General features: G+C 57.5%; 2 protein-coding genes across 4 annotated transcripts in view; one reads left to right on the forward strand and one right to left on the reverse strand.

Moving 5' to 3' along the window:
- CSF1R (colony stimulating factor 1 receptor) overlaps positions 1–13,262 on the forward strand; it is a 28,799-nt gene extending 15,537 nt beyond the window's left edge. The window contains exons 11-21 of the mRNA XM_077769019.1: positions 5,258–5,384; positions 5,507–5,611; positions 6,103–6,213; positions 6,824–6,986; positions 9,053–9,144; positions 9,243–9,340; positions 10,380–10,502; positions 10,583–10,694; positions 11,218–11,317; positions 12,163–12,271; positions 12,361–13,262. Of these exons, the coding sequence (XP_077625145.1) occupies positions 5,258–5,384; positions 5,507–5,611; positions 6,103–6,213; positions 6,824–6,986; positions 9,053–9,144; positions 9,243–9,340; positions 10,380–10,502; positions 10,583–10,694; positions 11,218–11,317; positions 12,163–12,271; positions 12,361–12,495 (1,275 nt within the window). The 3' untranslated portion in view covers positions 12,496–13,262. The remainder of the gene's footprint in view (positions 1–5,257; positions 5,385–5,506; positions 5,612–6,102; positions 6,214–6,823; positions 6,987–9,052; positions 9,145–9,242; positions 9,341–10,379; positions 10,503–10,582; positions 10,695–11,217; positions 11,318–12,162; positions 12,272–12,360) is intronic.
- Positions 13,263–13,421: 159 nt separating this feature from the next.
- The window catches only part of HMGXB3 (HMG-box containing 3), a 47,691-nt gene continuing 42,889 nt past the window's right edge, over positions 13,422–18,223 (reverse strand). For all 3 annotated transcript variants that reach the window (XM_077769016.1, XM_077769018.1, XM_077769017.1), the window contains exons 18-20: positions 17,553–17,669; positions 15,814–16,023; positions 13,422–14,857 (exon numbers count right to left, since the gene is read on the reverse strand). In XM_077769016.1, the coding sequence (XP_077625142.1) occupies positions 14,390–14,857; positions 15,814–16,023; positions 17,553–17,669 (795 nt within the window). In that variant the 3' untranslated portion in view covers positions 13,422–14,389. The remainder of the gene's footprint in view (positions 14,858–15,813; positions 16,024–17,552; positions 17,670–18,223) is intronic.

The raw sequence follows: 18,223 nt of genomic DNA on the forward strand, positions 1-18,223 counted from the left end.
AGGACCCTGGGAGAGCACCGCCAGGTTTCGAGGATCCACCCTTCAGCCCCTGGACAGTCATTCTGTCACCCATTCAGCCAACAGCTCTTCAGTGGGCGCCAACTGTATGCCAGCGTGAGTGGCTGGGTGCCGAGTGAGCCTCTGAGGCTCTTTGCTCGCAGGCTTCACTGTCTAGAGCAGGAAGCTGTTGCAAATCCAATAACCGGAAAGGAGAGGGAATGGATTACAGAGGAAAGGTGCTATGGGGAGAGGGACGGGGTTCCGGGAGAGCATAAACTCGGGATCCTGCCCCCTGCTGGGGCCTCCCAGGCACACAGAGAGGGCCTCATGGGGCCAGGCCTGCGTCTCGTGCAGGTGGCGGGTGGTCTAGGGGAGGAGGAAGGCTTGATCACCCCCCTCCTCTTCACTATGTACCATTAACCAGAGCTGCCCTTGACGGCACGCTGATGTTGAGCGGACGTCACCTAGAGCTCTCAACAGCAATCTGAGGGGCAGTGTTTGTGAAGCCCGTTACCTACATCCTCGCATTTAACACCCTCAACAATCGCAGCACGTAGATAGCATCGCTAACCCCATTTTACAGAGTTGGAAGCTGAGGTTCTGCGAGGCTGCGACAGTTGCTCTAGCCTACAGCCGGTCAGTGGCAGAGGCTGGGTTTTTAAAATCGTGTTTTTTTAACCAGTACGTGAACCATTGAGTCACCTTATCTTTCCCTCACAACAACCTGGAGGCAGGAACTGTAGCACTTTACAATAGGGAGACGGGGTGGCTGGGTTGAAGCACCCGCCCAAGGGTCCCAGGTGCCTCCCCCACGCCAGCCCGAGGCCCCTGCCACCTTGCCCAGCTGCCTTCCTACACAGAAGATGGTGTCCACTGCAATAGACACTGAGGCCCAGGTCGGAGGCCTGTGGGAGGTCAGAGGTGGAAGGATCTCTTCTGCTGGTGGGGAAGGGAGCCTGCCTGGAGGAGGTGGTTGGCATGGGTGGGACAGACCTTGGAGGATGGGGGGATGCAGCAGGGAGAGGCAAAACTCAGGGAAAGGGTATCTCCGGGGGAGGGCAATGTGTGCAGGGGTGAGCGGGGGGAAAGACCAAGGCAAGTTCCAGAAATACTGGTACCCGGAAGAAGGAGGCGGGGCACATTGAGATCCAACTCCTTGGACCCCATCCTGTAGGCTTGAGTCATCAGTGGGTTTGACCAAGGGAGTGATGTGATTTAGGGGTGAATAACCACCTGGTGGCCTCCTCTGCTGCCTTCCCTCCCCCACCTTGGGGGCTTTAGTATGAGAAGAGGGCTTGGAGTAGACAATGTGGACCGGATGTGGAGCACCCTGGGGGCCTCTGGAGTCAGCTCTCATGCTCATGCCAGCACCCAGCAAACGAAGGCCTCAGGTCAAGACTTCAGGGATCTGGGTCGAGCTCTGAAACAGTTTTGCCGTGAGACCTTGGCTGACTCACTGCCCGCTCTGGTCCTCGGTTTCCCCACCTGTGCGGTGGGACTGGTAGCAATCTTCCTCCTCTGACATATTAGAGCCTCCTGAGAGCCAGGGTTGGGAGTTGGATAGATGTGGGCCCTGCCTCTGCCTGTCTCCAGCTATTAGAACTCCGGGGAAGTTGGGAATGTCTCTGTCTGTTTCTCCGTCTGTGAAATGGGGTTCCTAATGGCGGCCACCCTACCGGGCTGTCGTGAGGATTCAACGACGGATCGTATGTCGGGGACTTAGCAGGGAGCTGGGCACAGACAGAGCTCAGGACGCAGGCTGCCCGCCCTTGTCCTAGGAGGAAGTTGACTGGGGAACCTGAGTTAGCTCACGTATCTTGGGACTGGACGGGTGTCTGAGGTTTAGCTCACGTATCTTGGGACTGGATGGGTGTCTGAGGTTGGGCACCTCCTTGGCTACATACCGCAGTGGTTGTTGGGCCCTGCTCGCCCACCTCTATGGACAGGACTTAACTCACTCTTGTGGCCACCCGTTCCTTGTCTGAGCAGCTCTGATTATTACGAACTTCTTCCTTATACGGAGCTGAAAATGCTCCCGGTGCCCCACAGAGCTGCCTCCTCAGCCCATGACACGCCTGCCGAGATTCCAGAGAAGGGACCAGTTCCCTCTCCAGCCCTTTCTTCCATGAGCTGCCCAGCCCCCTTGGCCACTGTTGGTTTGGGGACACCTTATCTTCTCTCCACGGGACCATTTTTGGAAGGTGAAATACCTCATTTTCCATCCAGGAAATTCAGCTGCCCCCTGAGCCCACCTAAGGCCAAGGAAAGGAGGGCATCCCATGAGACAAGACCTTGAGGGGTCAAGATGCTCTTGGCCTTGCCTCAGGGCCTTGCGTGCAATTCCCCTCCGCTTTGCCCCATGGGGTTCTGAGCTTTGCCTCTGCACTGAGCACTCGGCCTGGCCTGGCCTCACTGCCCAGGCCTGCGGTAAGGGGTGGCTCTGGCTGGGGGGAAGGGTTGCTTCTGCCTCAGAGCTGAGTCATCACCTTCCTGGCCCCAGCCGGACCACAGCCCACAGCGGGGACCAAAGGGGGCGGAGAAAAGATCAGAAGTCAGCAGGCTGGAAGGAGGGCCTCCAGGAGGAAAGGATGGGGTAGGGAGGCGCGCAAGCTGGGATTCTGGGGTCTGGGGTCTGGAGGCCTACTGGGGCCGGACAGGAGGGTCTCCAAGGTTTCCAGTGGGACGTGTGAAGTCGCTACCTTCCTAAGACAGAGACCAGCCATCAGCCCAAAACCAGCGGGCCTAGACGGGGAGGGCCACAGGACCTTGATGTCTCCCTGCCCATGTCCGCCGCTAAGGGGAAGCGGGGGTGAGCCTGGGTCTGGGCCTGCTGCAAGGAATGAGAGACGTGGCGCACGCTGAGTGTTCGAGGCTCGCAAGGGGTGCTGGAGGAGAGCTCCCCACTATCACTGCAACTACTCCCCTTAGCAAACCGGGTGGAGGCGGCCCCTCTCGCCTTCCCTGTAAAGGGCTCTCCAGCAGAGAAGACCCTCTAGGTAGAAGCCCTGGGGAGCCAGGGTGGTCCAGAAGCAGAGGCGGTGTCCGTCTTCCAGGAAGGGCTACAGAGGCCTGAGGTGCGGGGAGAGAGCTGTGTCCTCCTCCTGGTGGAGTCTGGGATTCAGAGATCTGTGAGATCCAGCCAGATGACCTCTTCCTCCTTTGATTCTCCCCCCCACCCCTTTCCCCAATATCCCCTGGCTGGCTGGGGAGGGGGAGGGGGAGCAGCGCTGGGGAGGGGGCTGACTCAGGCCCAGCTGCAGGGGCCAGAAGAAGAAGTGGTGAGGAGGAAAAACAGCGTTGGCCACAGAAGCCCCTGGAGCTGGAAGCGGCCAGGGGAGGTCAGAGAATCCCTACCCGGCTGTCTCCCCATGGCTTGGTTTGGGGAGGCGCCCACACTCAGGGCTTGAATCCTCTGTGACTCAGGAGGTTCCTCCTTCTGTCCCGTTTCAGACTCTCCTCCCCAGTCGCAGCATGCGTGTTCTTAAGTTTAGCTGTAGTCTCTCTCCTGAATCAGAACCTGGAAGTTCTTCCTTAAGTCTAACTGCAGTCTCCTCTCCCAAACTACCAACTGGAAGTTCTTCCCTCCGGCTATCTGGAGTCTTTTCTCTTAACCAGATGCAACTTGCAGCCGCAGGCTGCCTTCCTCCCCAACACCCACTCACGTACCCTTCAGCTCGCCCGGGGCTGGGTGTCCCCAGAAGGAGACCAGCTGCTAAGTACAGCCCAGCTGGTCCTTGTCCCCTAGGGCTGACCGGAAAGAGCTGGACTGCTGACCCAGGGCCTCGGTGTCCTCCACCACCCAAGCCCAGCTTCCACTTTCTACCTAAAGTCCATCTTCCATCAGCACTTCTCGTGGGCACCCCCTGGCATGATGCCCCCAAACAGCTGCCACCCTGGGCAGGAAAGAGAGAGGCAGTCACTCCTCCTCCCTAGATCTGGCTCTGCCCTCTCTTCCTCTCCCTCTAGTTTAAAACACACTGTAAAGTCAATGTATCCCTCGCCAGCATCAAGTCTTCCAGGGCTTCTCCCTGCAGCTAGGAGGGGATCTGCTCGCCTGGCGCTCAAGGCCTTCCCATCTCTGGAATGTCTCCTGCTTCCCTCAAGCCACATGGGCACCAGCCAGTCCCTCAGAGTCGCCAGGACTTTGCCCACTCACAGCCAGTACACCTGCTATTCCCTGTACCTGCAAAGTGCTCCCTCCAACAGTCACCTGGCTGGTCCCCCAGCTTACACCTTCAGTCACACCCTGCACCCTGCACTCTTTTCTGTCACTTTATTTTCTTCACGGCACTATTTGAAAATGTCCTCTATATTTATATATATGTATATAATATGTGTGTGTGTGTGTGTATATATATATATATATGGTTTTTTTTTTTATTATGTGAGTTGAATGCCTGCCTTAGCCCCCTGAATGCAAACCCCATCGGGGCAGGGGCTTTATCTTCTTTAATTCTGGGTCAGTGGTGTCTGGCACAAATAGGAGTTTGAAATATTTGTCTGGGAATGTTATTCAGCCTTAGAAAGGTAAGAAATTCTGACACATGGGGGAGCCTTGAGGACATTATACAAAGTGAAATAAGCCAGTTGCAAAAGGACAGATATTGTAGGATTCCAACTAAGTGAGGCACCTAGAGTGGGCAGATTTGAGAGATAAGTGGCCAGGGGCTCAGGGGAGGTAGGACAGGAAGCCCCTTGCTTAATGAGTAAGGAGTTTTTGTTTTGCAAAGTGACAAGAATTCTGGAGCTTGGTGGCCTAACGGTGTGAATGAACATTGCTGAACTGTACACTCAAAGAATGAGAATGATGAATTCGAGATGATAGGATTTAGGTTGTATGTGTCATATCACAATTAAAAATAAAACTAGGCAATATTTGGATGGGAGGATGGATGGATGGACGAACGGACGGACCTACTTCAAGGTCCCCCCTCCCTCCTGGCTCAAGAATTCCCAAGTTATCAGAGCTGTCAAGGCTCTCAGAGGTGACCGCTCACGAACCTTCCAGCACACAGGTGGGAAAACCAAGGCTTAGAGAAGGACAGGTCACATGGCGAGGCCAAAGCGGGCAAGGACGGGGCTCTCAGCACCTTGGACATGGGAGGACCCGGCCCCTCTCGCCGCCTCTCAGGCCACCCCTGCCTCCTCCCACCGTGCCTTGGGAGTGTCCACACCCCCCGCTCCTGGGGGTTGGGGATGAGATCCCACCCCTGGCTGCAGGCCCAGCTGACATCTGCTTTCCCACCTTCCCCTGCAGAAGCCCAAGTACCAGGTGCGCTGGAAGATCATCGAGAGCTACGAGGGCAACAGCTACACCTTCATCGACCCCACCCAGCTGCCCTACAATGAGAAGTGGGAGTTCCCCCGGAACAACCTGCAGTTCGGTGAGCTGAGGTCTCAGCAGCCCCCGTGCAGCAGGCATGCGCTGCAGGGAGCCCGTGGGTCCTGAGTCGCCCGGGACCTAAGGAGACTGTGTGTGTGTGTGTGTGTGTTGTGTGTGTGGCAGGTAAGACTCTTGGAGCTGGTGCCTTTGGGAAGGTGGTGGAGGCCACAGCCTTTGGTCTGGGCAAGGAAGATGCTGTCCTGAAGGTGGCCGTGAAGATGCTGAAGTGTGAGTGAGGGGGAGGGGCTTCCGGAAGCTGAGGGAGAGGGTGGGAGCTGGCGTTCCCTAGGGGAGGGGCTGCCCTGTCACAAGTCACCGCCCACTTTTTCAGCCTATCACAGCTGGGGGGGGTGGGGAGGACAGGGCCTGGGATTGGGGGCAAGGACTCTTGGCTTCTTTAGCTCCTGGCTCTTAGCTCCTGGGTGTGGAGGGCTCTTTGGAGCCCCAAAGAGGCTGGGGTACACAGAGGCCCCCCTGGGCTATGGCCTGGCCACAGCTTGGCTTCCTGTCACTCAAGAGCACCTCAGTGACAGGCCATCTCTCCTCTCTCTCTCTCTCTCTCCCTAACTCGTCTCTGTGTGTCCGCATTTCTCCTTTCCCCTCTTTCGGTCACTGGGTACTTACGCCCTGCTTGCTCTCCTCGGTGCCTCCCATCTGCCTGTGTGGCTCTTCTGTCCTGCCCTTTCCTGTTCTATGGGACCTGTGGCCCCGTCTCCCAGCCACGGCTCACGCGGATGAGAAGGAGGCCCTCATGTCAGAACTGAAGATCATGAGTCACCTGGGCCAACACGAGAACATAGTCAACCTTCTGGGAGCCTGCACCCACGGAGGTGAGGGCTCCTATGGTCTCGGGGGGCCTCGCCGGTGTGGCCCGGGACCACCCCGCTCCATCTTTCCATCTCCCCCAAGTGATGACAGGGTTCCTATCTACCTCAGTATTCCTCAAATTCCTACACTGGGTGCCTGGATGGTCAGAAGCTGTTGCTGAATGATAGATAGTTCTGCGAGCTCTGCTCGGTGGTACTCAGACTTCGGTGGGTGGTCTGAGCCAGCCAGAGAGGGGGATAAGAGCGCAGGTCCCTGGGCCCTGCCGCAGGGAGTCTGATTCTGGAGCTTCGGAGGGAAGATGCCACCCAAAGACGCATGGACACTCACCATAGGGTCCACAGAGGTGCCCCAGGGCCTTGACCTATACGGAATTCTCAGATACCCTTTGAAGAAAGAATTCTCCCACTACAGTGGTTTGAGATTCCTCTGCTTTAGACAGTTGGAGTTACTGAGGCACGGAAAGCAGAAAAAGCTGCCTGCAGACAGTCAGGCTTAGAGCCCAGGGCTCCTGGGTCTCCATGCCAGGGTGGCATGTTGCCCTACCTCGCGTCCCCGTGCACACAGTGGGAGTGGGCCAAGGAGTGCGCTGACCCACTCTCTTGGCTACTCTAGGCCCCGTTCTGGTCATCACTGAGTACTGCTGCTACGGCGACCTGCTCAACTTCCTGCGCAGGCAGGCAGAGGCCATGCTGGGCCCCAGCCTGAGCGCGGGCCAGGATGCCGAGGCCGGCTCTGGCTACAAGAACATCCACCTGGAGAAGAAATATGTCCGCAGGTAGTACCCTGGCAAAGGACAGGAAGGAGGCCGGGGCTGGAAGGCAGGCCCAGGGTCTGCCTCCAAAGCGAACTCAGGCGTGGGTGGTTGTGTGGCCCTCACATTCCCCTCTCTGCCATGGGGGGTAGTCACCCCAGCTCCTGTGGGCCACTTCGGTTTTTCTACTACTTATTCCTATCATCCAACAAATGTTTGAGGACCTACTATGTTCTAGGAGTGTGTTGGGCAAAGATGGGGGGCTCAGAGTCTGGGTGGAGACAGGCGTCAATGGTATCATCACTTGAAGGTATGTAAATTTCAACCAACGTTCAGGGTTCAGGGCTCTAGCAAGAGGGGCAGATGGTGCGGGATAAGTGCCCTTTTCTTCCCATGCCGTCAGGGGCTGCAGAGCACCTGGACAGTGTCTGTTGGTTGTTGGGCGAGAAGGGGCAAAACAGGCCAGGTCCCTGATCTACTTGGGCCTCAGTTTCCCTGGGCAAACCTTCGGGGTGGGGGGGCGTGGTTTGAGGCTCTCAGAGTCTTTCCGGCTCTGTCCTCCTATAATGCTATGATTCCTGGAAGCCATCTGGAGGCAGATGGACAAAGCCACATGGGGAATCAGAGAGAGGAAGTGGCCAGTTTCGTGTCACACATGAGTCAGGGGCAGAGGCGGAGCCTGGGCTCGAATTCTGCTCCCTCGACTCCTGGCCCAGTACTCACCTGAGCCACGTGGCTGTCCTAGAAGTCTCAGTCTTGGGGGTCGTGGGGCCTCAGGGCCAGGCTGCTGAGACATGATCAGAACGAGAAGGGTGCACACCAGGCCCCTATTTTAGCCACTGTCAGCTGCCAAGCCTGGGGAGGCAAAAGGGGAAGGAGGCCATTTCACTCCATCCAGTATCCTTGAATATGACGGCTGGAAGGATCTGCTTCCTCTTCTGATTCTCTGACGCCCCTCTGAAAGCACGGCTTACACTGGGCCTCTGTAGGCCAGGTCAAATCAAAATGAGAACTAAAGTAAAGTATTAACTTCTTATCTTCAAATGTGCAGATGGGGAGAAGATGCATACAGTGGGGTCACGTCAAGGGCAAATGGCATGGGAACCAATTCTGCCAACAGGTTCCCAGGCTGCATTAATAGAAGTATATTTCTAGACCAAGGGAGGGGATGGTTTTCCCCTGGCCAGAGCATCGATAAGACACTCCCTTCTCTTTCTGGGAACACTAGGGGATGAGCACTGTCAAAGTGCACATCTCCACTGCAGAGGGGAGAGGAAAGGGAGACGGCCAGAAATTACACCTAGTTGGAACACCAGAAAGAGTGGTGGTGATTCAGTCTAGAGAAGTGCTTCTCCAACCTACCTACGACTGAAAGCACATGCTCACAGGCATCACCTGAGAGCTGTTAGAGACACAGCTCGGCGCCCCCAGACCTGCTGAATCAGGATCGGCACTTAGATGGGACTCCCCAGGTGACTCCTACGCTCATGAATTACAGGTTAGGAAGCCCTCCTCTAGACCAGTGGCCTCAGCTCAGGCTACACACAGGAATTACCGGAGACATTTCAAAGTGTGAATGACTGGCTTTCACCCCTAATTTCGAGGTGTTCTGGGCACAGGGAGAGTTGACAGCTCCCTGGGCGACTGAATGTGAAGCCAGCCAGCAGTGAGAGCCACTGTCCAGGCAGAGAAGGCTCAAAGAAGGGGCCCTCGAATATCCTCAAATCCCTGCAGGGCTGTTATGGGAAAAGAGAGCCTACTTCTCTGTGCCCTTGAAGGCAGAGCAAGGGCCGGCAGGAAGAAAATCGCAGGGGCAGATTGGCATTAGGAATAGAGAAGAACTTTCTAACAGGCAGAGATGCCCAATGACAGAACGAATTGTAAGCTTCCTCCCCATATGGCTAAGCAGAGATCAATGATGACTCACAGAATATGGTGGTGGTGGTGGTGGGGGGTTTCCTTGTCAGAAAGGGAGGTTCAAGTTGACCTTGAGGTCCCTGCACTTCCCTGCTGGTTGGAAAGGACACGGGGAGCTGGAGGCCAAGGTGTGAGCTGGCTAGTGTAGCAATGGGGACCTTTCTCCTACACAGGGACAGTGGCTTCTCCAGTCAGGGTGTAGACACCTATGTGGAAATGAGGCCTGTCTCTACCTCTTCTTCGAACGACTCCTTCTCTGACCAAGGTGAGGAGGTCCTGGGCGGCAGGTGCGGAGGGCGGAGGACAGGGGCCGCTGGGGGCTGGGATGTGCCGGGGCTGCCCTGACGCCTCTCCCCACACCAGACCCGGGCAAGGAGGATGGGCGGCCGCTGGAGCTGCGAGACCTGCTCCACTTCTCGAGCCAGGTGGCCCAGGGGATGGCCTTCCTCGCCTCTAAGAACGTGAGTTGGAAACTGGGTCCGATGCGGCCCCTGGGGAGGTGGGAGGCTGCTGAACCCTCCCGTCTCCCGTGAGGCTGGGTGGCTAAGGATGGAGAGGAAAGGCGAGCATGTGGGGAAGGCAAGGAGGGGCCAGGGCGCCCGAGAGCAAGTGGGCAGCGGCCACACAGCCTCCAGGCGTGAGTGGGAGAGAGCTATGCCTGGAGCTTCTCCAGCGCTGGATGGCGGGGGCCCCAGGCCGAGCACAGCCGTCGCCCTGGTGTGCAGCAGGCGGTGGAGGACCCCGTTTCCAAGAACAGGACTTATCCCTTCAGTTTGGGTCAACAGCGCGAACAAGGCAACGACTGGCCCCTTGGGAAGCACATGGTCTTGTGGGGCTGATAAAAGAAGCTCCCCGAGTTGTCATGAGGGTAGGGGATGACGTGTACCACACACTCAACCCAGGAGGTTCCCAGTGAGTGGGGGCTGTGACCGCGCTCCTCACAGCAGATTTGGGAGTCGAGCTGGACTGTTAACTCTGCCTTTCGCTGTGTGACCTTGAGCAACTATTGCAATTCTCTGAGCTTTGGTTCCTACACCTATAAAAACGGGCACAATCACAGGGTTGTCCTGAGGGCAAAACAGGGTTGCAGTGTGTTTAGACGGTGAGGGAAGGGCCGGGCACGGTTGGGCCCCGCAGGTGGCAGCTGCCGTTATCAGTGGCCGGTGGGGTCACAGGCCATTCCCAGCACCAGGGCTCACAGTGGCTGCGCGCAAGCAGGTAGCCCGGCTCTGAGTCAGTTCTTGCTGCTCGGGCCCAGAGGGCCACAGTGACGGCAGATTCTAGACAGCCAACTTTCCAGCCACGTTAAATTTCCTCACACCTGGATCTTGGCAGCAGGTAGGGATGGGAGCCAGGGTACAGGACCAAATCTGATGCCCACGCCCTCAATGAGGAGCCCAAGGCATTCTGGGGGGGGGGGGTGGGGCTGGCTGCTCCCCCTGCACCTCAGGCTCGAGTAGGGGAGGGGCCGAGACTAACTCTGCCAGTACTTCCCTCCAGTGCATCCACCGGGACGTGGCAGCCCGAAACGTCCTCCTGACCAGTGGGCGTGTGGCCAAGATCGGGGACTTCGGCCTGGCTAGGGACATCATGAATGACTCCAACTACATCGTCAAGGGCAATGTGAGTGCTGGGGAGGGTGGGCCGGGCTGGGAGGGGGGCAGTGAGCCGGGGTCCCAGGTGACCGGGGTCTGCCGTGCTAGGCCCGCCTGCCTGTGAAGTGGATGGCGCCAGAAAGCATCTTCGACTGCGTCTACACGGTTCAGAGCGACGTCTGGTCCTACGGCATCTTGCTCTGGGAAATCTTCTCACTCGGTAAGCCACTAGGCCAGCGCAGGCTCAGCCTGGGACTGACTCGTGTTTGGCTACTCCGGTGTCCTGTACCTCGTGAAGAATGCCAGTCAAGCGTGTTTGCTGTCCAGGGCAGAGCAAAGGCTGGTGGCAGCGAAGCGATGGGCATGGCTTCTGAAAACCCAGCCATGCAGCTCCTGTGTGCGCCCCGTGCCGCCAGGCGTTCCCTCTGGGCTGTTCCCTCATCTGCCCGCCCGTGCAGTTGCTGCTTCCTTGAATGAATTTTCTTTCCCTTGTTACCTGAAGTGTGCACATCCGGCTTCTGGAGTGCCAGGCCCAGGGATTTGGGCTAAGCCCTTTAGTGCACTCCTCTAACCTTATTCCAAAGCCCGTGCTGGAATTTTCTGTGGTGTGATGAGGCCTGGGTGACGCTCCCAAATTCCACTGAAGCTTACGTCCTTTGTTAACTCTTGTGTAGGTGTGGGTGTGGGGGCAGGTGAAATGTGAGCCCCAAGCATGGGCTCCTACGTGACCTTGGCCTTTGCAGGGCTGAACCCCTACCCTGGCATCCTGGTGAACAGCAAGTTCTACAAGCTGGTGAAGGACGGATACCAAATGGCCCAGCCTGCATTCGCCCCAAAGAACATGTAAGTGAAGGACCCCAGGGAGGAGTGAGGGCTCCTCAGGCTGTGGTTGAAGGGGACGGAAATGTGTGTGTGATCATCTCTCCCCGTCCAGTGTTCCAGGGCTGGGCTTCATCTCCCCCGCAGTGGGCCACAACAAGCCTATTTCAGAGTTCGGGGTTTCCGCTGGTTTCCAAGCAGCTGTTCTGAGATCCCTTAACTGGGACTGGCGCTAACTCAGATTTTGAAGTCACTCCAGGATTATGTCCCCGAGGCACTCTCCTCAGCTCGTCTTGGCTCTCTGGGGTATCAGCCACCCCGTCACCAGGGGACCCACCTGCCTGCACGCCGCCTTGTAACCACCTCGCTAAGCTGCCCGGCGAGTTCTTGCCTCCCCTCCCTCTCGCCACAGCCTTGCCGAGAGCCGGCGGGCCATGAACCCCCCAGCACACCCTTCCCCAGCCACTCTCTCCACAGCCGCTCCTGTGCCCGGCCAGGCACCTGCGGCCGGCGCACTGCCACATTCATCTTCGGTTAGTCAGCCAGTCACCCATCTCAGCCCGCCTCTCAAACCTACCTGCCGGTGGCTGGCATAACCCCTCTTAGTTCTAGAGCCTGGGCAAGATAGCATCTCTGAGCTTTTTCTCCCCTCAGCTGGCAAGTAGGCATGATGAAAATAGCTTCCAAGGGTTACTGAGGAGATTAAATGAGCTGATGCAGATCAAGGGCTTAGCATGGGTCTTGTGACAGGCCCCCTTCTCACTAGGTTTCAGGACCTCTGCCAGGCGAGACCATCAGGGGGTGTGTGCGTGTGTGTGCCTGCGTGTACTGGACCCCCAGACCCACGGGCTGCTTCTGTCCTGCCTTAGATACAGCATCATGCAGGCCTGCTGGGCCCTGGAGCCCACCTGCAGACCCACATTCCAACAGATCTGCTCCCTCCTCCAGAAGCAGGCCCAAGAGGACAGGAGAGCGCCGGTGAGTGGGGCGGGCCGCAGGGTGGGTGGCTGGCTGGGTGGCCGGGCGCGGGCAGTCAGGACCGACCAGCCCGTCTCTCATGCCGTCAGAACTACAGCAACCTGCCCAGCAGCGGCAGCGGCAGCGAGCCGGAGGAGGAGAGCTCGAGCGAGCAGCTGGCCTGCTGCGAGCAGGGGGATATCGCGCAACCCCTGCTGCAGCCCAACAACTACCAGTTCTGCTGAGGGCGCGACACGGAGGCACCTCCAAGCCTCACCTCCTCCGCGGATGGGGCACCGCGAGGAGAACCTACAGACTCTGCCCTTGGCCATTTCCCTGCACAGCCCAGCCCGGCTCTGGAAGTCAGGACTGCGAGATCCATGGGGGTCTGGGGAGGACCCCGCTCCCAGGGCCTGGGCCATCACTGCCAGCCAGGGGCTAGGGCTGAGCCCCCCACCCCCCACACTGTTCTCGACGCTACGGCCTCACATTCACTATGCTGACCGGGAGAGCCCCCACCTCCCTCTCTTAACCTTGTCCCCACTTCCAGGAACCCCCTTCCCCGATTCCCTTGTTGTCTCCTTGGAAATGGACTGGTTTTGTGGCTATGAAGCACCCTCACGTGGAGAAGACAAGGCTCCTTGCGCCCCGGCAGAGAAGGACCCCCTGTAGCCAGGTGCAACGAAGAGCAGGCAGGTGCTCAGAGACTGCGCCCAGCTCTGGTGCCTGAGCGCGGGGGGTTCCTTTGTAAGAAGGAACCGTACTTCCTAGTCCCCGCCCTTTGGCCTTCTCTCTACAGACCCCCCCGCCCCCGATCTGGTCCCTAGAACGAGCCAGGTGGCAGCTAAAAGTTCGGGGTTCTGCCAGTCCCCCGCGCTTCCAAGCTGGAAGGCAGGGGACCCGTGTGGCTGGCCACACCAAGCAAGTAGCACGCGCCCCAGGCAGCCGACGCCCCCTGACTAACAGGCCCGCTGCGGGATGTCTCTGTCATTAAACTAACGGCATTAACACAGCTGGCCTCTCGTTCTTTGTGCCGCACGCGGGCCTGCGGACTCCCCGGGACCTCCTTCCATCCTTCTTCCTGTCGAGTGACCAGCTCAGCATCTCTCCTGTTCAACCACACTGCGACCCCCGCAATGAGTGTGGAATTGACTCTTGCTTCACCAAAACCGATAATTTAATAAATTTTATTCTTGGTGGGGGAAGAAGGAGGGGAAAAAAGCCACCTACTCCACTCCTCTCAATAAATTAAATAACACACGGCCAATTCCCGTGCCCTAAGCAAACCTTAGGCACTTGAGCCAGTCCCGCTGTTTCCTTATGGCCCAGTCTACTTCCCCTTCACAGAAGGGAGTTTTTCCTACTGCTGCCAGGTTATGTCATGCCAGTGGGCCACATCCCCTCTGTGGTGAGGATCCAGGGCCCAGAAAGGATGTGAGGTGCAGCAGCAGTGGCCAGGGAAAGGAGGAAGGAGGTCCTCTTCCTTAAAGCTCAGGGCAGAGAAGACAGTCCTGGAAGAGAGCTGTGGCTGTTTCTCCCTCCTCAGCTTCCCCCAAATCTGGGTGCAGGAAGAGTAGGAGGGAAACGCATCCCTCCTCTAGGAAAATCAAGAGCCCAAAGGGACCCCTAGAGCTAACGAGGCCCCAAAGGCCCCAAGTCAAAGGCAACAGGCTAAGGAAGTTGTGTGGCTGCAGGGGCTGGAAAGAGCGTTCCCCTGGGGGGGCAGGGGGAAGGGCTACCTCAGCGGCCTCCCCCCCACCCCACATACAACAGGTGCCAGACTCGGCCTCAGCTCACCCCAGGACCCCCACCCTGACCCGCAGCAGGCCCTGGGGAAGCCACCAGCCAACAGCGTTCCCTCAGCCTCCCTTCTCCTCTGCTGAACACACTATGTCCCCCAAGTGCTCTCCGGGGCTAGTAAGGAATGTCCTGGCGCTTCTCCTGACCCCTAGGAGGTTGAGAACCATGGCTCCCACGCTCCATCATGCTCAGGAAAGGGAAGTTCTTTGGTCAGTCCCAGCATCAGAGGCCTCCCCAAAGGTGAACATTCCCGCCGGCTCCCTGGATGGATCTGCCTCAGGCAAGGGCCTCACTATGGCTTGAGATGGTGCAGTCCCCGTCCCTGTGCAAGAGCCTGGCTTATACTGTCACTGCGGCCACCTCCTCTTCCTCACCCTCCTCCTCAGCCTCTGTCTTGATCTGAGCGACCCCAAGGCGGTAGAGGGTGTCGCGGATGACCACCTCACCGGGCTGGCAGCTCTGCACGATGTCATGGATCTGCCGGTTGACAATCTCGCGGCTGGTGAGGAAGTCCATGAGGCGGTTGTAGAGGTAATAGTGGGTGGCATTGTCAAAGGCAATGGGCCGCTGGCGGACACTGTTTGGTTTGCTGTCTGCGATGGAGGCCAGGATGGCTGCGTAGGGTGCCAACTCAGGGCACAGGGATGAAGAGTGGTGCCCAGTACTGGGGTCGCTGGGACCAGGCTGTGTGTCTACATGGACAATGTGCCGTGCGGCAGTCTTGGTGACCGGGTGCTGGACAGAGTGCTCAGCCTCCATCACATCCACAGTATAATGCTGGTCCAAGAGTTCTGGGCAGGATACACTCTGCAGGGGAGAGAAGAAACCACGCTGACAGGAGGGAAGGGCTGAGGCAGAAGCTGTGTGGTGGGGGAGAATGCAGGCTGTGGGCTCGGTCAGCCCTATTTCAACCCTCACCACCACACGTGCCCTCATCTCCAAAAGCAAGTCCCCTCTCTTCTTCTGTGCCTGTCTGCTCGTGAGGACGGGGACAGTAACAGGCCACCTCCCAGGAGACAGGTTGGATTACTGGAGGTGCTTATTACCGTGCCTAGTCAATTCAGGCCGGGGCTGCAGGGGAGTGGGGAGAAGGGGGACCTCACTGAGGCTGTCGCCTTTTGGCAGTGCCTAGCACAAACTCGCAGAACCAGGGAGTCCTAGGGAAAAAGGAAAAGGTGAGTGATGACAACGATGTGCCCCTTCTTCCTGCTGTCAGTCCTAACGTGTCTTCCAGCAAAGGGCACAGGTGTCTGGGAAGAATCACTGCCTCATTCAAAACACCAGAAGCAGAGACAAGGGCTCTGCCACTAATCTGCTTCTATCAACACTGGAGAAGTTCACAACCGGACACGACCGGTGTTCTCTAAGCCTCTGTGCCTCTAGATCAGAACACGTATGCCATGCAGCGTGTTTGCGGTCAAACCCCATTCCTGGCAGGTCTGGGTCTTTAGTACACCAGTGTGCATCACGTCTCTGAAAGGCAGCAATTTTCCAGGCTTATCTGGAAGGCCAACTCTGCTGACTCCAAAATACCTGTGTTTGGGACACCCTGGGCCCTCCCCAGGGACGTGCTGTGGCCTCACAGGTACAGGGACTGCTCGGTAAAAAGGTGTGGAGGAAATGCTGGTTCAGAGCATCATGACAAAACAGTAGGAGAGACAAAGGATGCTGGAAACGGTTCTCATAAGGCCTTCCCAAAGAACCAGGAGGTGAGACACGGTCAGCCCGGGGGATTTCCTGCCGCTCCTTGGAAGGGAACTCACCACAGGCGGCTCCGCAGGGCTGGAGAAACAGCCCTGGTTCCTCCCCCACATCTGGTTGGTCAGCTCTGGGTAGCAGAGGTCAGCACACAGAGCCACTGGTGTGGCCATGTCTACCACGTAGACAGGTGGCCAATGGCGGGAAGAGACCAGCAGATCCACGTGGTCTCGGGCGCTTTCGCCCCGCACGAGATACTTGGAGCCACAGATCACCTGGGCAGGGAGATGGAGGACACAGAACAGCCAATCAGCAGACAGACTGAGTGGAGTCTTCACTGCCTTCTTCCCAGGAATAATCGGGTTTTGTGACTAAAGCCCCGGCCATCCTGCCAGAGCCTGTCACATTCTGCCTCCTACTCCTGTCCCTAACTGAAGTCGTTAGCTCATCCCTGACTTCCTGAGAGTACGGCTGGGACCACTTGGTCTTCAGGCGAGGTGGAGAGGCCCCCAGGGGCATCTGCTCCGAACCCCACCCTCCACACTGCCCTGACAAGCACCGTCCAGTCCAGCGGCTCCGATCCCCAGCCACACGGCACTGGCAGCTGACAGCTGGCTGAAGACGGAGGTTCCAGGCCCCACTCCAAACCTAAGGAGCTAAGCTCTGGGGGTGGGGTTTGAGCATCTGGATTCTGAGCAGCTCCCCAGAAGACCCAGATATGCCGCCCAGACTGAAGCCCCAATGTTAACTAGTGAATACCTCCACTAACAGCCACCCCCCCACCCCCCCATGCCACTTCACTGCTGAGCTGTGTGTATAGCAGGAAACCCTGCGTCTGCCTCCACCTCCCTTCCCTGGCCCCCACCGATCCTGGCTATCACCTCGTAGTAACCCTGCTCGCCCGTCACAGCCCTGAGCCCTGTGGCTCTCACGGGCCTGTGTGGTCAACGCACGCTTCTCATGAGATGGTCCCCAGTCACATGAACACAGCCCTCTGAGCAGGCTCTGTTCTGCCAGCGTCTAGTCTGTCTTTCAGATGCAGCTTTCAGTAAAGAAGGTGACAGATAATCAGACTCTCTTTTGACAACTAGTCCCTATGTCCACTCCCACGCTAAAATGAACTGAAGGCTGTGCCAGCAATCTCCGCCCTGGTTAGTGCTTGTTCCAGGGGCTTCCAACCTCAGCGTCTTCCCTGGCCTGCTTTGTCACACAGTGCACAACCTCCCCAGAGTTATCCCGGTGCCTATCCTGTTCACGCTCTACGTACAGAAGGCGTGCTCTTCGTAAACCAACACCTGAATTTCGGCCTCCCCAGTTCCGACCCAGAACTGTCCGGTGGGCCCCTCGTCACTCTCAGAAGGGAAGCCAGACTGCCATGGCCTCTGGTCAGCCAGATGGGCTAATGAGGCTTCCCCACTCAGGACTCCACGGTCACCCGCCCTCTGCTAGAACATCACGTCTGCAGCTCGTCACCGGCTGCTCCAGACAGCGGGTCCCTCCATATTAGCTTCTGTCTCGTCTCTATCTAGTTCCTTCGGAGCCGGCTCCATAAGCCAGGGCGGCTTCATTTCCCTACTAAAGGAGGTCACCTAGTGGAGGAATGACCCCTTCAGTGCTCACCTCTGATGACACAGGCTCCCTTCCTAGTCCAAACGGTGGCAACTGACCCATAAGGAGCCACTCCACAGGCCGCTCAGTGACCTACGTGCAGCTCCCACAGGAGGAGCTAGATCAACTGGATCCTCTGTGTGGAAAACCTGGCATGGACAAGCTCACCCCAAGGATCCCTCTGTTATCCTCTTACCTGATGGGGGCACACCTTGTAGATTTTACCTCCCGTGAGATGAGGTGGGGGCTGTCTAACTCTGGCTCCATTCTGTACAGATTCATAGAGGGCCAACAAGGAGAAGCAGAGCTGTTCCTGGAGCAAGGTGAGATTAAACACAGAGCAGTAAACGCTAAGGGGCCAGGCCTGGCATGAGGCACCAAATGCTCACTTCAATATCCAAAGTAAAAGAATAAACTATCAAGGCCAGAGTGGGCCTTGGAGCCTCACTAGTCCAATGTCCCCTAGGTACAGACGGGGACTCTGAGGGCCCTGAAAGGACCAGGTCACAGACAGAGCCAGCTAGAATGACCAAGGCGCCAGACTCTTGAAGCCCGGGGATTTCCTACTTTTTACAGGGCAGGGAATGCTTCAAAGAGAAGCTAATGTTTTAGTCTGAACTTGAAGAAAGCACAGAATTTTCAACAGCATGTTAGTATGAAGAAAAGTAAACACATGCATGAAACACATGCATTCACGTATGCACATGCATGTGCTCGCTCTCGCGCGCTCTCTCTCTCTCTCTCTCTCTCCCTCTCTGCATGCAACAGCACTCACTTTCAAAGAGCCTGGAGAGGTGATAACCACACAGTGCAAATTACTTCCCTTACAACAATCTCATGGGTTGGTATTTTGGTTACTTCCACTTT

Source organism: Crocuta crocuta, unplaced genomic scaffold, assembly GCF_008692635.1.
Source record: "Crocuta crocuta isolate KB4526 unplaced genomic scaffold, BGI_CrCroc_1.0 scaffold340, whole genome shotgun sequence".
NCBI lineage: Eukaryota > Metazoa > Chordata > Mammalia > Carnivora > Hyaenidae > Crocuta > Crocuta crocuta.